At 44.2% G+C, this 13,156-nt stretch overlaps 1 protein-coding gene across 1 annotated transcript in view; it reads left to right on the top strand.

Moving 5' to 3' along the window:
- The window catches only part of PDCD6 (programmed cell death 6), a 35,636-nt gene that overhangs the window by 5,881 nt on the left and 16,599 nt on the right, over positions 1-13,156 (top strand). Inside the window, exons 2-3 of the mRNA XM_077269615.1 lie at positions 6,964-7,025; positions 12,421-12,465. Coding sequence (XP_077125730.1) covers positions 6,964-7,025; positions 12,421-12,465 — 107 coding nt within the window. The remainder of the gene's footprint in view (positions 1-6,963; positions 7,026-12,420; positions 12,466-13,156) is intronic.

The raw sequence follows: 13,156 nt of genomic DNA, 5'->3' as shown, positions 1-13,156 counted from the left end.
CTTACTGCTATGACCTGCTGTGCTTTTACTTGTGTATTTCATCTTGGTAAGACACCCTCAGTGCACAGAACAGCAGATGGAATGATTATTCGGATGTGATCTCTAGGGCCTATCACCCGGCTGACGGCCTCGTCACACACCGTATCGTGTCGTAGACGCATGGTGGGATGGAGAGTAGAATGGCTGCATCAGACGCTGGAATTTCTCTCCACAGGATCTGTTACTTCTTTTCTAACTACATAATTTAGGACACTGTAGATAAATCTTTATTTTCTCTGTTGTATCATGTAGTACTCGAATCCCAGCTTGTTATATTTAGTTACCAGATGTGTTTGATGACAATGTACATTAGGGCTCACACTGGGGCAGCAGCTACCCCCGACATTGCTGTACATGAGCTCTGACTGTCATTCCTGTGATAGTGAGATCACAAGTGTATGAATCACCCACATAATGGCCTTGTCTTGTCACACAAAGCTGTTCTTCCTCATTCCTCACATTCGCTTTCATGTTGACATCAGAAAGACACAGTGCAGCCCATGGTATATTCCTCGCTGTCACCTGACAACTTTCCAGACAAAATGTGTGATCATACCGAGATGCTTACGGTAAATATTTGAACTTCCAGCGTACACCGCTAGTGTTTGGCGATGCTTATGAGAATGACTGCACTGTAATACAGAAGCCACAGTGTTTGGCTGTCTGTACCTGTGCCCATTGATTATACTTTACTTCTAGAGGGTAAAACAGCTGCTGATTGAAGAAAATCAGATAATCCATATAGCAGAGAAGGTCCCCACCCCCATTCCTCACAGAGAAAGGAAATCGTTCCTAAATGAAGATTCTAGTGGCATGTACTAATGTGTAAAGGCCAATTCATATATATATATATATTAGTACTCCAGTGTCTGGGAGGTGGACTGTGCTTGTATAATGTGAAAGCACCCCTGCGCCCCCTGAGGAAGGTAGACGTACCAAAACGCGCGTCGGGGTGGTTCAGTGTCCCTGCGCTGGCCCTAGTCCTCGTCATTAGGTAATGTGCACATTCATGTTCTCTTTATGTATTTCAGCAAAAATACTGATTGTTGCCTATGGGCTATAGACATAGTTGTTAGAGGTACTGATTGCTTACTGCTCTATTACTATATGTTGCACTTTATTATCTGCCTATGAGTTGGATGTGGACTGGTAGCAGGGTTGCCGTACCTTGGGCTGTTTTTACATGTTGCTTGTGGGCACTCTGTGTCATCTTTTAGCCCTACTGTACACTATTTGTTTGGTTTTCTTATGCTTATTCTAAATAAAATGTTTTGTATATTGGATTCTATGGCTGCATGTTGTTCTTTTTAGTCTAATGTGAAACTTTGTATCCTTCACCGCACTGTGGGGTTGGGAGTTTGCGGGTTGTTTACTTTGTTTTCCAGTAGTATGAAATCCATATAAGAAACACCAGTACTTTGAACAGTTTATCTTGTACCATTTTCTTTTGGCACTTCTGAAGTTCCATTAAAAGTCTATAGAGAAAAGCACAAAGTATCCCATATAGTGCTAATAATTGTTCTTTGTAAGGCTAGAGTCACACGATCATATTTTCTCTTATCTGAGAATGTCTGTCCAATTAGCATAAAGGCATCCCATGCAGCCATTGTACTTGGCCATGCAAGTCTATCTGAATTCTGGATGCAAATCATTCATGATGTGTGTCTTTTCTGGCCCCCCGAACCCAACCACCACCACCCCACAGTCTGTCCGTGGGAAAAAATTGGATATCTGTATGGCCCTATAGAATAACATTAGTCCGAGGGTGATCACATGTTTTGTCAGATCGCACTCGGACCAGAAATATGGTAGTCTGCATGAGCCCTAAATGAAGAAAATAGAGAATATGAGCAGATTGACATCAATCTCCAATGGTTTCTTTATGAATATCTGCCCATGTGAAAGGGCACCTAATCTCCCAAACATTAGCCGATTTCATAGAACAAGGCAGAGATGGAGAGATGGTCGCCATGAAGCTACCAAGAATCCCTAGTTTCTGGCCCGCTGTATCAGCGAGGAGATACCGGGTGGTTCCCTTCTGGCAGACACATAGCAGACCTGTGTGCTGTGCAGGAGGACATGAAGTCTTGGCATTGTTCACTGCTTAGTTGTACTTTCCATAGCTGTATTTTGTAAATGCAGTTTGTAATAGTGTTGTAACATGGTTGCCAGGAAGTGGGTTACTGTAAGTTTCCAAAACTGTTGTGTTAACTCCTTCATTATTATGTATGCCACTACAATATTTACATTAAAGCACATACCACAACAGGATCAGTGGCACCGCAGGTCTAGAGTGGCTGCTGCCAGGTACTGCCGCTCCTCCTCCATGATCTTCATCACCTGACAATTAACCCCTTAATGACAGCCAATACGTCTTTTAACTCAGAGGTCCCCTACCTTTTTTGCACCAGGGACCGGCTTTAAGCAAGACCAGTTTTCCATGGCCCGGTGGGGGTGGGGCAGGGGCGGGGCATTGGTCATATGGGGGTGGGGTTATGGAGGGATGGAGCTTAGTGCATACTTATCATATAATTATGACATTTATAATGAGAATGTGATTCAACTTACCATAGGTTCAGAATGAGTGGGAGCACCAGGCTTGTTTCCCTGGATCAGTGGGAGCACTGGGCTTGTTTTCCTGCAACAAGACGGCGCTGCTAAGTAGCAGCATTGTACATTGAGCGTCAGTGTATATAGCGCTGCTGCTTAGCAGTGCTACACACTGAACACCGGTACCGGGAGCCGCGTCACTGAAGCCAGTCTGCTGCCCCAGCACGCCCCACATAACATGTTCTGCCGGGGGCATGTCAGTGAGGAGAGCCTGCCGCCCCACCCCGTCAGGAACACACCACACTGCGCAGGAGGGTCGCGTCACTAAGACCCGCCCCGTGACGTACAACAGGTACCATGCTGTGCTGTGGAGGGCTGCGTCACTAAGACCCGCCCGACGCCCCACCCCGTCCTGCATAATGTTCTCTGCCGGGAGCTGCGAGCTGTCACGGCTACGGCAGAAAACATTATAAATCCACACAGTGCGAGCTCTGACCAGGCGCAGGGCCGCGGAGCTAGCTGTCAGCGGCGCCGCGGACCGGCTGAAAAACCCTAACGGCCCGGTCCTGGTCCGCGGACCGGCGGTTGGGGACCTCTGTTTTAACTGACCTGAGATATAAGAGAATAGCCTCCCCATACAGGTGACAATCCAGCAGCTGTTGGCTGTACACTATAGCTGACAACTTGCTGTATCAGCCACGATCACTGTTTGCACCATCCAAATCTGTTTAACCCCTTAGATGCTGATGTCAATAGTGACTACATCATTATAAATGGTTAACAGAGTGTGGGTGCTTCCTCTTTATCCAAATTGGTGCCCTCAGATCATGATTGTGTGGTCCTGATGTTTGCCATGGCAATTCATAACCAAATAGCGGCCTTAGAGTCTGATGGCTGTAGTAATCTGTTTAGAAGTTAGAGGCATTTAGGTGGTAAAAATACACATTTTCATTTCTGTCATGCCACTTTGCATTAATTCCTGTAAAGCACCTGAAGGGTTAGTAAACTACCTGACAGCAGTTTTCAATATGTCAGGGGGTGCTGTTTTTAAAATGGTATCACGTTTGGGGGTTTCCCAATATGAGACCCCTAAAGGCACTTCAAACATGGATAGTTCCCTAAAAAAATAAATTTAGTAAATTTCCTTGAAAAAATGAAAAATTGCTGCTACATTTTTAAACCTCCTAAAATGCTAACAAAATAAAATAACATTTTACAAATGGTCCTGATGTAAAGCCGACATGTGGGAAATGTTATTTATTAATGGTTTGCTGTGGTATGACTATCTGGATTAAAGGGATAATCATTCAAATTTAGAAAATTGCAAATTTTTTAACATTTTTCTCAAATTTTTGATATTTTTTATAAATATGCAAAACATATTGACCTAAATTTACCAATGTCATAAAGTATAATGTGTCATGAAAAAACAGTCTCAAAATCACTGGGATTTGTTGAAGCGTTGCAGAGTTATTACCACATAAAGTGACACTGGTCACATTTCAAAAATTTGTCTCCGTCACTAAGGGGTTAAAGGGAATCTGTCACCCCTGGGACGTCTGTGACCTATTAATATGGGCATACAGGTGATAGGACTAGTGTAACATTTCTATCTGTATGCCTCATGTTAATGGTCTTGTTATTGAGAAATCATATTTATTTATACTAATGATTTCTTCCAGGCTCCTGGGCGTGCAATGCCTGGAAGAAATCTCTGCCTCCGGACTTCATTTGCGTCCCACCCCATTCCCATCCCCGTGCCCTGTAATAGAGGCTCCGTAGTCCTGCACCTGTAATAGAGTGATTATACAGTACCTATTCCCCCCTTCTATGGGCATTGCTTTCAGCGTTCTGTTCGGATGCCAGCGAGTCACTTCTGCTTCCATTGCAGTGACTTCCGGCAAGTGCGGTGATAAGGTGCGCTCCCCACCATGTATACATGGGTGACGGCCGGGGGCATCCACAACTGTGTGGTTCCTAGCTATGCAGGGAGGATGGAAGTGGGGAGAGGACCTGACAGAAAAATTATAGCTCTGTGAAGCAGGGGAGGAAAAAATAGAGATTGGTTCCTTTGTGAAGGGGTTAAAATCAAACCCTGATTCCTGTTGTGTGCTGGTATCATGAACAGGCCATGTTTAGTATTTGTAAGCCCTCTGCCCCACACCTGCAACTCTCAGGGCTCCTGCACTGTATTAATTGGACACGTGCAATCTGTCGTTTTGACGGATCGCGCTCGTCCTCATATTCTATAGGGCCGTGTACATCTCCGATTCTAGGATCGCACTCGGCCATTCATCTAACGGTGCACAGAAAAAATCAGACCGCACTCCGATCACTCCGATGAATTTTTTTTTCTTCTCCAACAAAATGGGATCACACTCTGATCTAATTGGGCTGACTTTTCTTGGATGAGAGAAAAATGGTCGTATGACCCTAGCCTAACCCCTGCTAACTAATTTTTCTTAAATGAGTCCTGGACCACTAATGAAATAGTGATCCAGGATGAGATATGGCCCTTAGTAGTGAGATGCCACCCTGCAAGAGTGTGTCAGGTAGATCCTTGGCAACGGAAAGTTAGAGCGTAAAGGGTTATTATTTTCTATTGTATAATATAGGGGGCTGTGTGTGTATGTGCTTTCTGCCTCACCAGTTTGTCATACTAGTGTCATAAGAGCTAGGGACATATTTCTACACCTTCTGCAAGGTGCTTTTGTGGGTGGATGTTATGGATTAGATAAATCTAATATCCCAGGACACCTGACGGCAGCGTCCTTCTGTGTGTGTCAACACTTAGGGTATGTGCACACGTTGCGTTTTTTCCTGCGGATGCGCAGCAGTTTTCCATGTGGTGTACAGTACCATGTTAACCTATGGAAAATAAAAACCGCTGTGCACATGCTGCGGAAAAAAACATGCAGAAACGCAGCAGTTTATTTTCCGCAGCATGTCAATTCTTTGTGCGGAATCCGCAGTGGTTTTACACCTGCTCCATATTAAAAAACCGCAGGTGTAGAATCCGCACAAAAACCGCGGTAAATCCAGTGTTTTTGCTCTGCGGATTTATCAAAATAAGTGCGGAAAAATCCGCACACCAGTCTGCAGCGTGTGCACATAGCCTGAATTAGCGAATAGCTGACGTTTTCTGGAAGAGCAAACTTTTACTGTGCAGTTCCTTGTTAACAAATGGCTGCTACATTAAAGATGAAGATAATTGCCCCCAAAAATAGACTAGTCATCTGCCACATAAGGTCTCTGGTACAGAGAAGGGGAAATGCCATATCATTAATAATCCACGGATATATCTGTGATTGGGGGACATAATCGTTTCTATGGGTTCAATATTTGCAGCCTTGGGAAACCACAAATGTAACAACATCCTGAAATATGGATATATCATAGCCACAGTGTTCTTGCCGCCTTGTATGGCTGACAGGGAGGGGGTTTCCTAGATCTGATGAAGGAATCACGGGAATGAGCACTATCCATTCCTGGAGTATCCATCCTAGATTAGAGTGAGAATGCAAACGGTCTTGGTTGGTACAAGGCACAGGCTCAATCAAACTAGAAGGAGTAGTATGACTTCAATGCCAGGGAACGAGAGTATGAAGTGGGTCAGGAAGAGTTGGTGCTAGTCCCCACAATCCAGAAAGAAACTGCATCCAGCTCAGGAGAGCCCATATCTCATCCACCAACAGGAAAATGGTGTCAGTTGTATGGTCACGGTGGACCATGGCAGCAAAAAGTAGGTCTTCCATATGTATATGATTAAGTACCATTATATCCAGGAAGCCTGTGCCCCGCCAGTGTTCACTCTAGTGGAGATAGATGTCCTTTTAGATCTTGTGCCTACCACCCGAGAGGGTGGGTTCATTGAGGATGCTCAGTTTAACCCACAGCTATCTGCGGACCAGAAAGCCTAGCTGCATTCACTGGAAAGCTCGGGAGGAACTAACAAGCCGCTCACAACATGGACACTGGGTGCCGTTGTGTTAGAAACCCAGACTGAGATATATATTTCAGCATGAGATAGATGAGATGCTGAGTTTAGGTGTAACTCAGAAGTCTCAATGCTTGGGTTTCCCCTGTAGTCCTGATCCCCTGCTTCTAAATGTACCCACTACCCTGAAGAGGGAAAGTTCTAGCCGGATTGTGTTTCCTAAGTCGCCCAGGGCAGGCGTCTGTCTGGTCTATCACAACAGCACGCAGTGGCAGAGAAAAGTGTGGTGTGGATGTGTGGAAAGCCTGTGGGGTGCGCTTAGCTTAATGTTGGGCTATTATGATAGGTGAGAGTGGAACGCAGAGTAACCCCCTGCAGTGCGCGGTGTTTGTTATATATCCCGAGTAATATCCTATCTTCTTTCCTATCATCTACAGGGTGGACACAGACAACAGCGGCATAATATCGGACAGTGAACTGCAGCAAGCTTTATCCAATGGTGAGGAAACATTGCGTTTGATCCGACCATGGACATTATGTAATTTTATGTTTTCAAAATTATTAGAACATTCTGTGAATTCCTACTGCATCTTTTTAATTTGTTGAAGAAAAATACCCAGGACAAAACCTGTTTCTTTATGCAGTATGAAGTGAGCTGCTCATTTTCTGCACTTTTAGCCATGTTTGGACTTGCAGCCAAGCAATCTGGGCTCACTGACCTGCTGGTTAGAAAATAAGACCATGCCCAAGTTGACACAATGGAGCACTGTGCCTGGAAGAAAAACCTAGCTGTGCTTGGTTCCAAGTGAGATGGGAGGTTATGTTTTCTATTACACAGACGTTTTAGTTATGGAAGGAAATAGCTCATCCAAACCAGCATAAATGACAGGGATCCTGATGGAGAGGTTACTTCATCAGTGTAGCCCTTTGTTTATATATAGACACCCTCTTGGCACCAGGCTTACGGTTCTCGTGCACAACCATGTAGCCCATCAGTGCAGGAAGCGAAGGATAGGGCCCTGTATAGTGTCCTTATAGTGCTGGATCCCCATGTTACAACCACTTATCTTCAAGGATAACACCACCATCTTATTTATGAATATTTGCCATTTTTCAACAGCAATAGTGACAAAAATTTACAACTAATTTATCCATCAGTATGAAAATAAATGCCAGGTCGTCAGCCTTTCTTGTTCATCAGGCTGGTGAATATTTGTCTTTTTTAATATATAAATGTTTGTTTTGTTCTTAACATCGAGCAGATATTCTCTTTAATGAGCTTATCTCCTTTTTTTCTAAAAGTTGATGTTGAAAGGCTTTTTTCTTCTAATTAACAATTTTTGACTGTGAACACTGAATTAATATCTCACCCTGACAATCTCTCAGACGCTTGTTTGATTAGTAAATTGAAATGTCTGTTTTCTAAAAGGGGTTGTCCAGGCTTCTGACAAGTCTGCAGTCACTGTGATTGTGGAGTTCTGAATTGTGCATTGCACACTGTTGGGGTTCTTTGTGTTGCTTGCGAAAGTGACCTGTCATTTGACCACAAGTAGGCGATTTGCATACTTCTGGCCACATTCAGAATAGACGTTTAGCTCACTTCAATTGAGAGAGGCCACAAGCGTCTAGTCGCCGGAAGCAGGTAAAATTGCATACTTTTCTATAATGTGACCGCCAAATCTCCCTGGTAACACCGGAGAATCCTGACAGCATACAGTGAGCACACTGAAAGGGATTCATAATTTGTCAGTCACATTTTATTCCAAGATCGGACAACCCTTTTAAAGAAATGTACAGTAATGCTAATTATTAGTGGTTTACGAGCAGCAAGTAAAATGACACAGAGGAGGGAAAAAAATCCAAATTGTCATATAGTATACTATAGTTCAGAGTGCTACTTTCTAATGAGACTGATCTCTTTGCATGGCAAGATTAAAGGGAGTGTGTCACCCCCAAAATGCAAAATAAACTATTTATTCAGTCATATAGGGAACTTGGCCGCTATAAATAAGAAAAAAAAATCCATTCAGAGTAGAATTTCAATATTTGCAGATGACACTAAACTCTGCAGGGTAATCAATACAGGGGAGGACAATTTTATATTACAGGATAATTTATGTAAACTAGAAGCTTGGGATGATAAATGGCAAATGAGCTTTAATGGGGATAAATGTAAGGTCATGCACTTGGGTAGAAGTAATAAGATGTATAACTATGTGCTTAATTCTAAAACTGGGCAAAACCGTCAATGAGAAAGACCTGGGTGTATGGGTGGATGACAATCTCACATTCAGTGGCCAGTGTCAGGTAGCTGCAAATAAAATAATGGGATGTATTAAAAGAGGCATAGATGCTCATGAGGAGAACATAGTTTTACCTCTATACAAGTCACTAGTTCGACCACACTTAGAATACTTTGTACAGTTCTGGTCTCCGGTGTATAAGAAAGACATAGCTGAACTAGAGCGGGTGCAGAGAAGAGCGACCAAGGTTATTAGAGGACTGGGGGTCTGCAATACCAAGATAGGTTATTACACTTGGGGCTGTTTAGTTTGGAAAAACGAAGACTAAGGGGTGATCTTATGTTAATGTATAAATATATGAGGGGACAGTACAAAGACCTTTCTGATGATCTTTTTAATCATAGACCTGAGACAGGGACAAGGGGGCATCCTCTACATCTGGAGGAAAGAAGGTTTAAGCATAATAACAGACGCGGATTCTTTACTGTAAGAGCAGTGAGACTATGGAACTCTCTGCCGTATGATGTTGTAATGAGTGATTCATTACTTAAAGGGCACCTGTCACCCCGTTTTTTCCATATGAGATAAAAATACTGTTAAATAGGGCCTGAGCTGTGCATTGCAATAGTGTATTTTGTGGACCCCGATTCCCCGCCTATGCTGCCGAAATACGTTACCAAAGTAGCCGTTTTCGCCTGTCAATCAGGCTGGTCTGGTCAAAAGGGCGTGGTGTCTTCCCCCAGATCTTGCTTAGTTTTCCGTTGGTGGCGTAGTGGTGTGCGCATGCCCAAGGTCCCAAATCCACGTCACAGGGGAGTGAAAAGATCGCGATGTGCTGTATTTCATTGGTGATCGGTGGGCGCGGCCATCTTCCTTTGGCCGCGCGTGCGCAGAAGCGGCGCTCTGCTGGACACGGCTTCAGGAAAATGGCCGCGGGATGCCGCGCGTGCGCAGATGGAGATCGCGGCGGCCATTTTCCTGAAGCCGAGATGCGAACTCTGCTTCAGGAAAATGGCCGCCGCGATCTCCATCTGCGCACGCGCGGCATCCCGCAGCCATTTTCCTGAAGCCGCGGCCAGCAGAGCGCCGCTTCTGCGCACGCGCGGCCAAAGGAAGATGGCCGCGCCCACCGATCACCAATGAAATACAGCACATCGCGATCTTTTCACTCCCCTGTGACGTGGATTTGGGACCTTGGGCATGCGCACACCACTACGCCACCAACGGAAAACTAAGCAAGATCTGGGGGAAGACACCACGCCCTTTTGACCAGACCAGCCTGATTGACAGGCGAAAACGACTATAACGTATTTGGGCAGCATAGGTGGGGAATCGGGGTCCACAAAATACACTATTGCAATGCACAGCTCAGGCCCTATTTAACAGTATTTTTATCTCATACGGAAAAAACGGGGTGACAGGTGCCCTTTAAATTTAAGAGGGGACTGGATACCTTTCTGGAAAAGTATAATGTTACAGGGTATATATACTAGATTCCTTGATAGGGCGTTGATCCAGGGAACTAGTCTGACTGCCGTATGTGGAGTCGGGAAGGAATTTTTTTCCCCAATGTGGAGCTTACTCTTTGCCACATGGTTTTTTTTTTTGCCTTCCTCTGGATCAACATGTTAGGGCATGTTAGGTTAGGCTATGGGTACAACTAGATGGACTTAAAGTCTTCCTTCAATCTTAATAACTATGTTACTATGTTACCTGTATTATAGGTTTCAGGTTTTATTTTGTATGCTAATGAGGATATTTTGATGCAGCCTCCACCAATCACATTCTGAGTGCTTCCCCTTACCCTGATTAATAGTGCTCGCTTGTCCTGTGCGTGTGGCACACTTACACTGAATGGGGATGATGGTGCGCTCAGTGTTAGTGTGGCAGCATGCGCCCTCTCATTCCTGGGTCCTGTCTGCGACCACCGCTCCAGGGATGAGAGCACTCCCCGCACTTACTGTGTATGGGCTCATTAAGACGTCTGATTTTTCTTCAGTGTTTGAATGCCAAAACCAGGAGTGGAACATGCAGAGAATAGCTATAATTGATTGACACCGGTTCTGTGTTTTTGGCATGCAAACACTGATGACGAATCACTGACATCAGAAAGAGCCCTATCCCTGCGCACCGTTTCCCTCTTGCACTGACACTGTGGGAACGCCTTGTGCTTCTTCAGTGTCAGTGTGTTGCAGGTGGAGATAAAGCAGCATTTGCAAATCAGGATAAGGCCTTGTTCAGCATTTGGTCAGTATGTTACCTCAGTATCTGTGTTCCACTCCTGATTTTGGCTTAATTAGAGGAAAAGTATGATAGAAACACGTCACCACTTCTGTATTTATCACCCACTCCTGGTTTTGGCTTACACATACTGACCAAATACTGAACGTGGGTTCGTGGCCTTAGAGTAAGTTCTCAGAATGCCAATTTCTCATCCATTGAAACGCTGAAATCTATACTGCAGGTATGATACTTGCAGAGGCTGCACCCCCTATATAATAAACTGTATATAGTATAATTTGTGTTTTGGGTGACACTTGCTATACTTGGTGTCAATATTAGTATGGCCATCGCTGGTGAGAGTTAAAGGATCACATATTGACATTGTGCTAGGTATTTATTATTTTTTTTGTAATAATAGTCATCTTCACATACACAGAAATGTTTGAATTCTTTATACCGCTAGCTGTTGTTAAGCTAACATATCAAGACGAAGCCAAAGAATGTGAAATAGATTAAAATAATGTGACATTAGATATGCAAGACAATAACAAATTTCACACCTTGTTCATGTAACTGGCTGCATTGGCAGTATTAGAAACACATTACATTTATTTGTGTGCGTAATGTGTGATTTCCACCCTGTATGCTTCCTATATATAAATGGACGGGAAGCACAGTCCTAGGCAAACCTCTGCGAGCCCGGCAGTCTGGGTACAGGCCACTTTTTGCTGAAGGTGATGTAAGCCGGACTTCGGGCTCTGATCAGGGTTTTTGTTTGTCGCTGACTCGTAAGACAGGTTACATTGAAGCTGAGCAGCACACGTCCCAGCATGTCCCTTCGTATTTTGACAGTTTGTGTGTTTTTGCACATTAACAATTGCAACCTTCATCATTGAGTGTGCGGCCGATTTCTCCTTCTTTGTTGTCCTGTGTGGCCAGTATTAATCAGATCTACGCACACTATGAGCACTCGCCCTCTGTGACCACCCCATTAGGAGTGTAAGAATGAGGAGGTGCCCGGTTACTATACTACGTAGTAATGGCACTCTTAACCATGCTGGCACAAGTTTTGTGGTTAGGCCATTGTGTGGTATGGTCGTTGTATTCCCTAATGTAGGTCTGTGGGTAAGTATACTAATGTCTTACTATAACAGGGCTGTCACAGTGATCTCTGACGTTCTGAGAGGTGATGAGAGATACAACAAGGGGGCACCATAACAAACCTGTCCTAAATTCTCTAGTCATCGGTTTCTAGTAGATAGTGCCATGTAAAATCTAGTTCCCTTTTCTGATCACTAACGGACACCTGTTTATCCCTGGAACGACCCCTCTAATACAGAAGTGAGCTGCTATACATTGTCATTCATTTGCCATATCATCTATGTATTCGATGCAGTCTGAACACTAAACTCTTCCTTCTCATTTCAGGTACATGGACACCGTTTAACCCCGTCACTGTCAGAGCCATTATTTGTAAGTTGTCGCTCACAAATACTTTTGCTCTTCTCCTCACCCTTTTTGTGCAGCATAGACTTCCTGTGACCCAGGAGGCATACTCCTCAATAGATAACTATATACAGTATTCCCATAGTAACTACAACACAATCCGGTTTTTCAAGCTCTTGTCAGTAAACTGTTGAATATTGAAGAGTGAATAGGTGTGTCAGTGCATGAAATTGTCGCGTGGACATTGTGTGTACTATTTCCATACCTTAATGGATAAATTGTACATTGGCTGGCATTATTAGCAGCAATGTGCATAGAAGCAGAGATCACCATCGTACCGTTCAGTTAGGGTATGTTCCCACGGTCAGTAAACGCTGCGGGTTGGATGCTGCGTACATCCGCAGATTCCAACACACAGCAGCCAGATGTTATAGTGTAGTGGATGGGATTTCAAGAAATCCCATGCCCACTGTGCATCCAGAGATACCCGCGGCTTCCCTGCGGAGACAGACATTCGGCTCGTCTTTCCAGACCACTGCATGTCTATTTATGTTACGGAGACGCTCCGTCTGCGTAAATTTCCCCATTCACTATCATTAGATGCGGTAAAACCGCATTATCTTTCTAGTCACATGCGTATTAAGTGTGGGAACGCTCATCCTTTTTCTGCAGTGGAGACTTCCCAGCACTTGGAAGGTGCAGTCTCGTCAAATGATAT

The sequence above is a fragment of the Ranitomeya variabilis genome, chromosome 6 (assembly GCF_051348905.1).
Source record: "Ranitomeya variabilis isolate aRanVar5 chromosome 6, aRanVar5.hap1, whole genome shotgun sequence".
Lineage (NCBI taxonomy): Eukaryota > Metazoa > Chordata > Amphibia > Anura > Dendrobatidae > Ranitomeya > Ranitomeya variabilis.
This window is presented reverse-complemented; position numbering and strand designations above follow the sequence as displayed.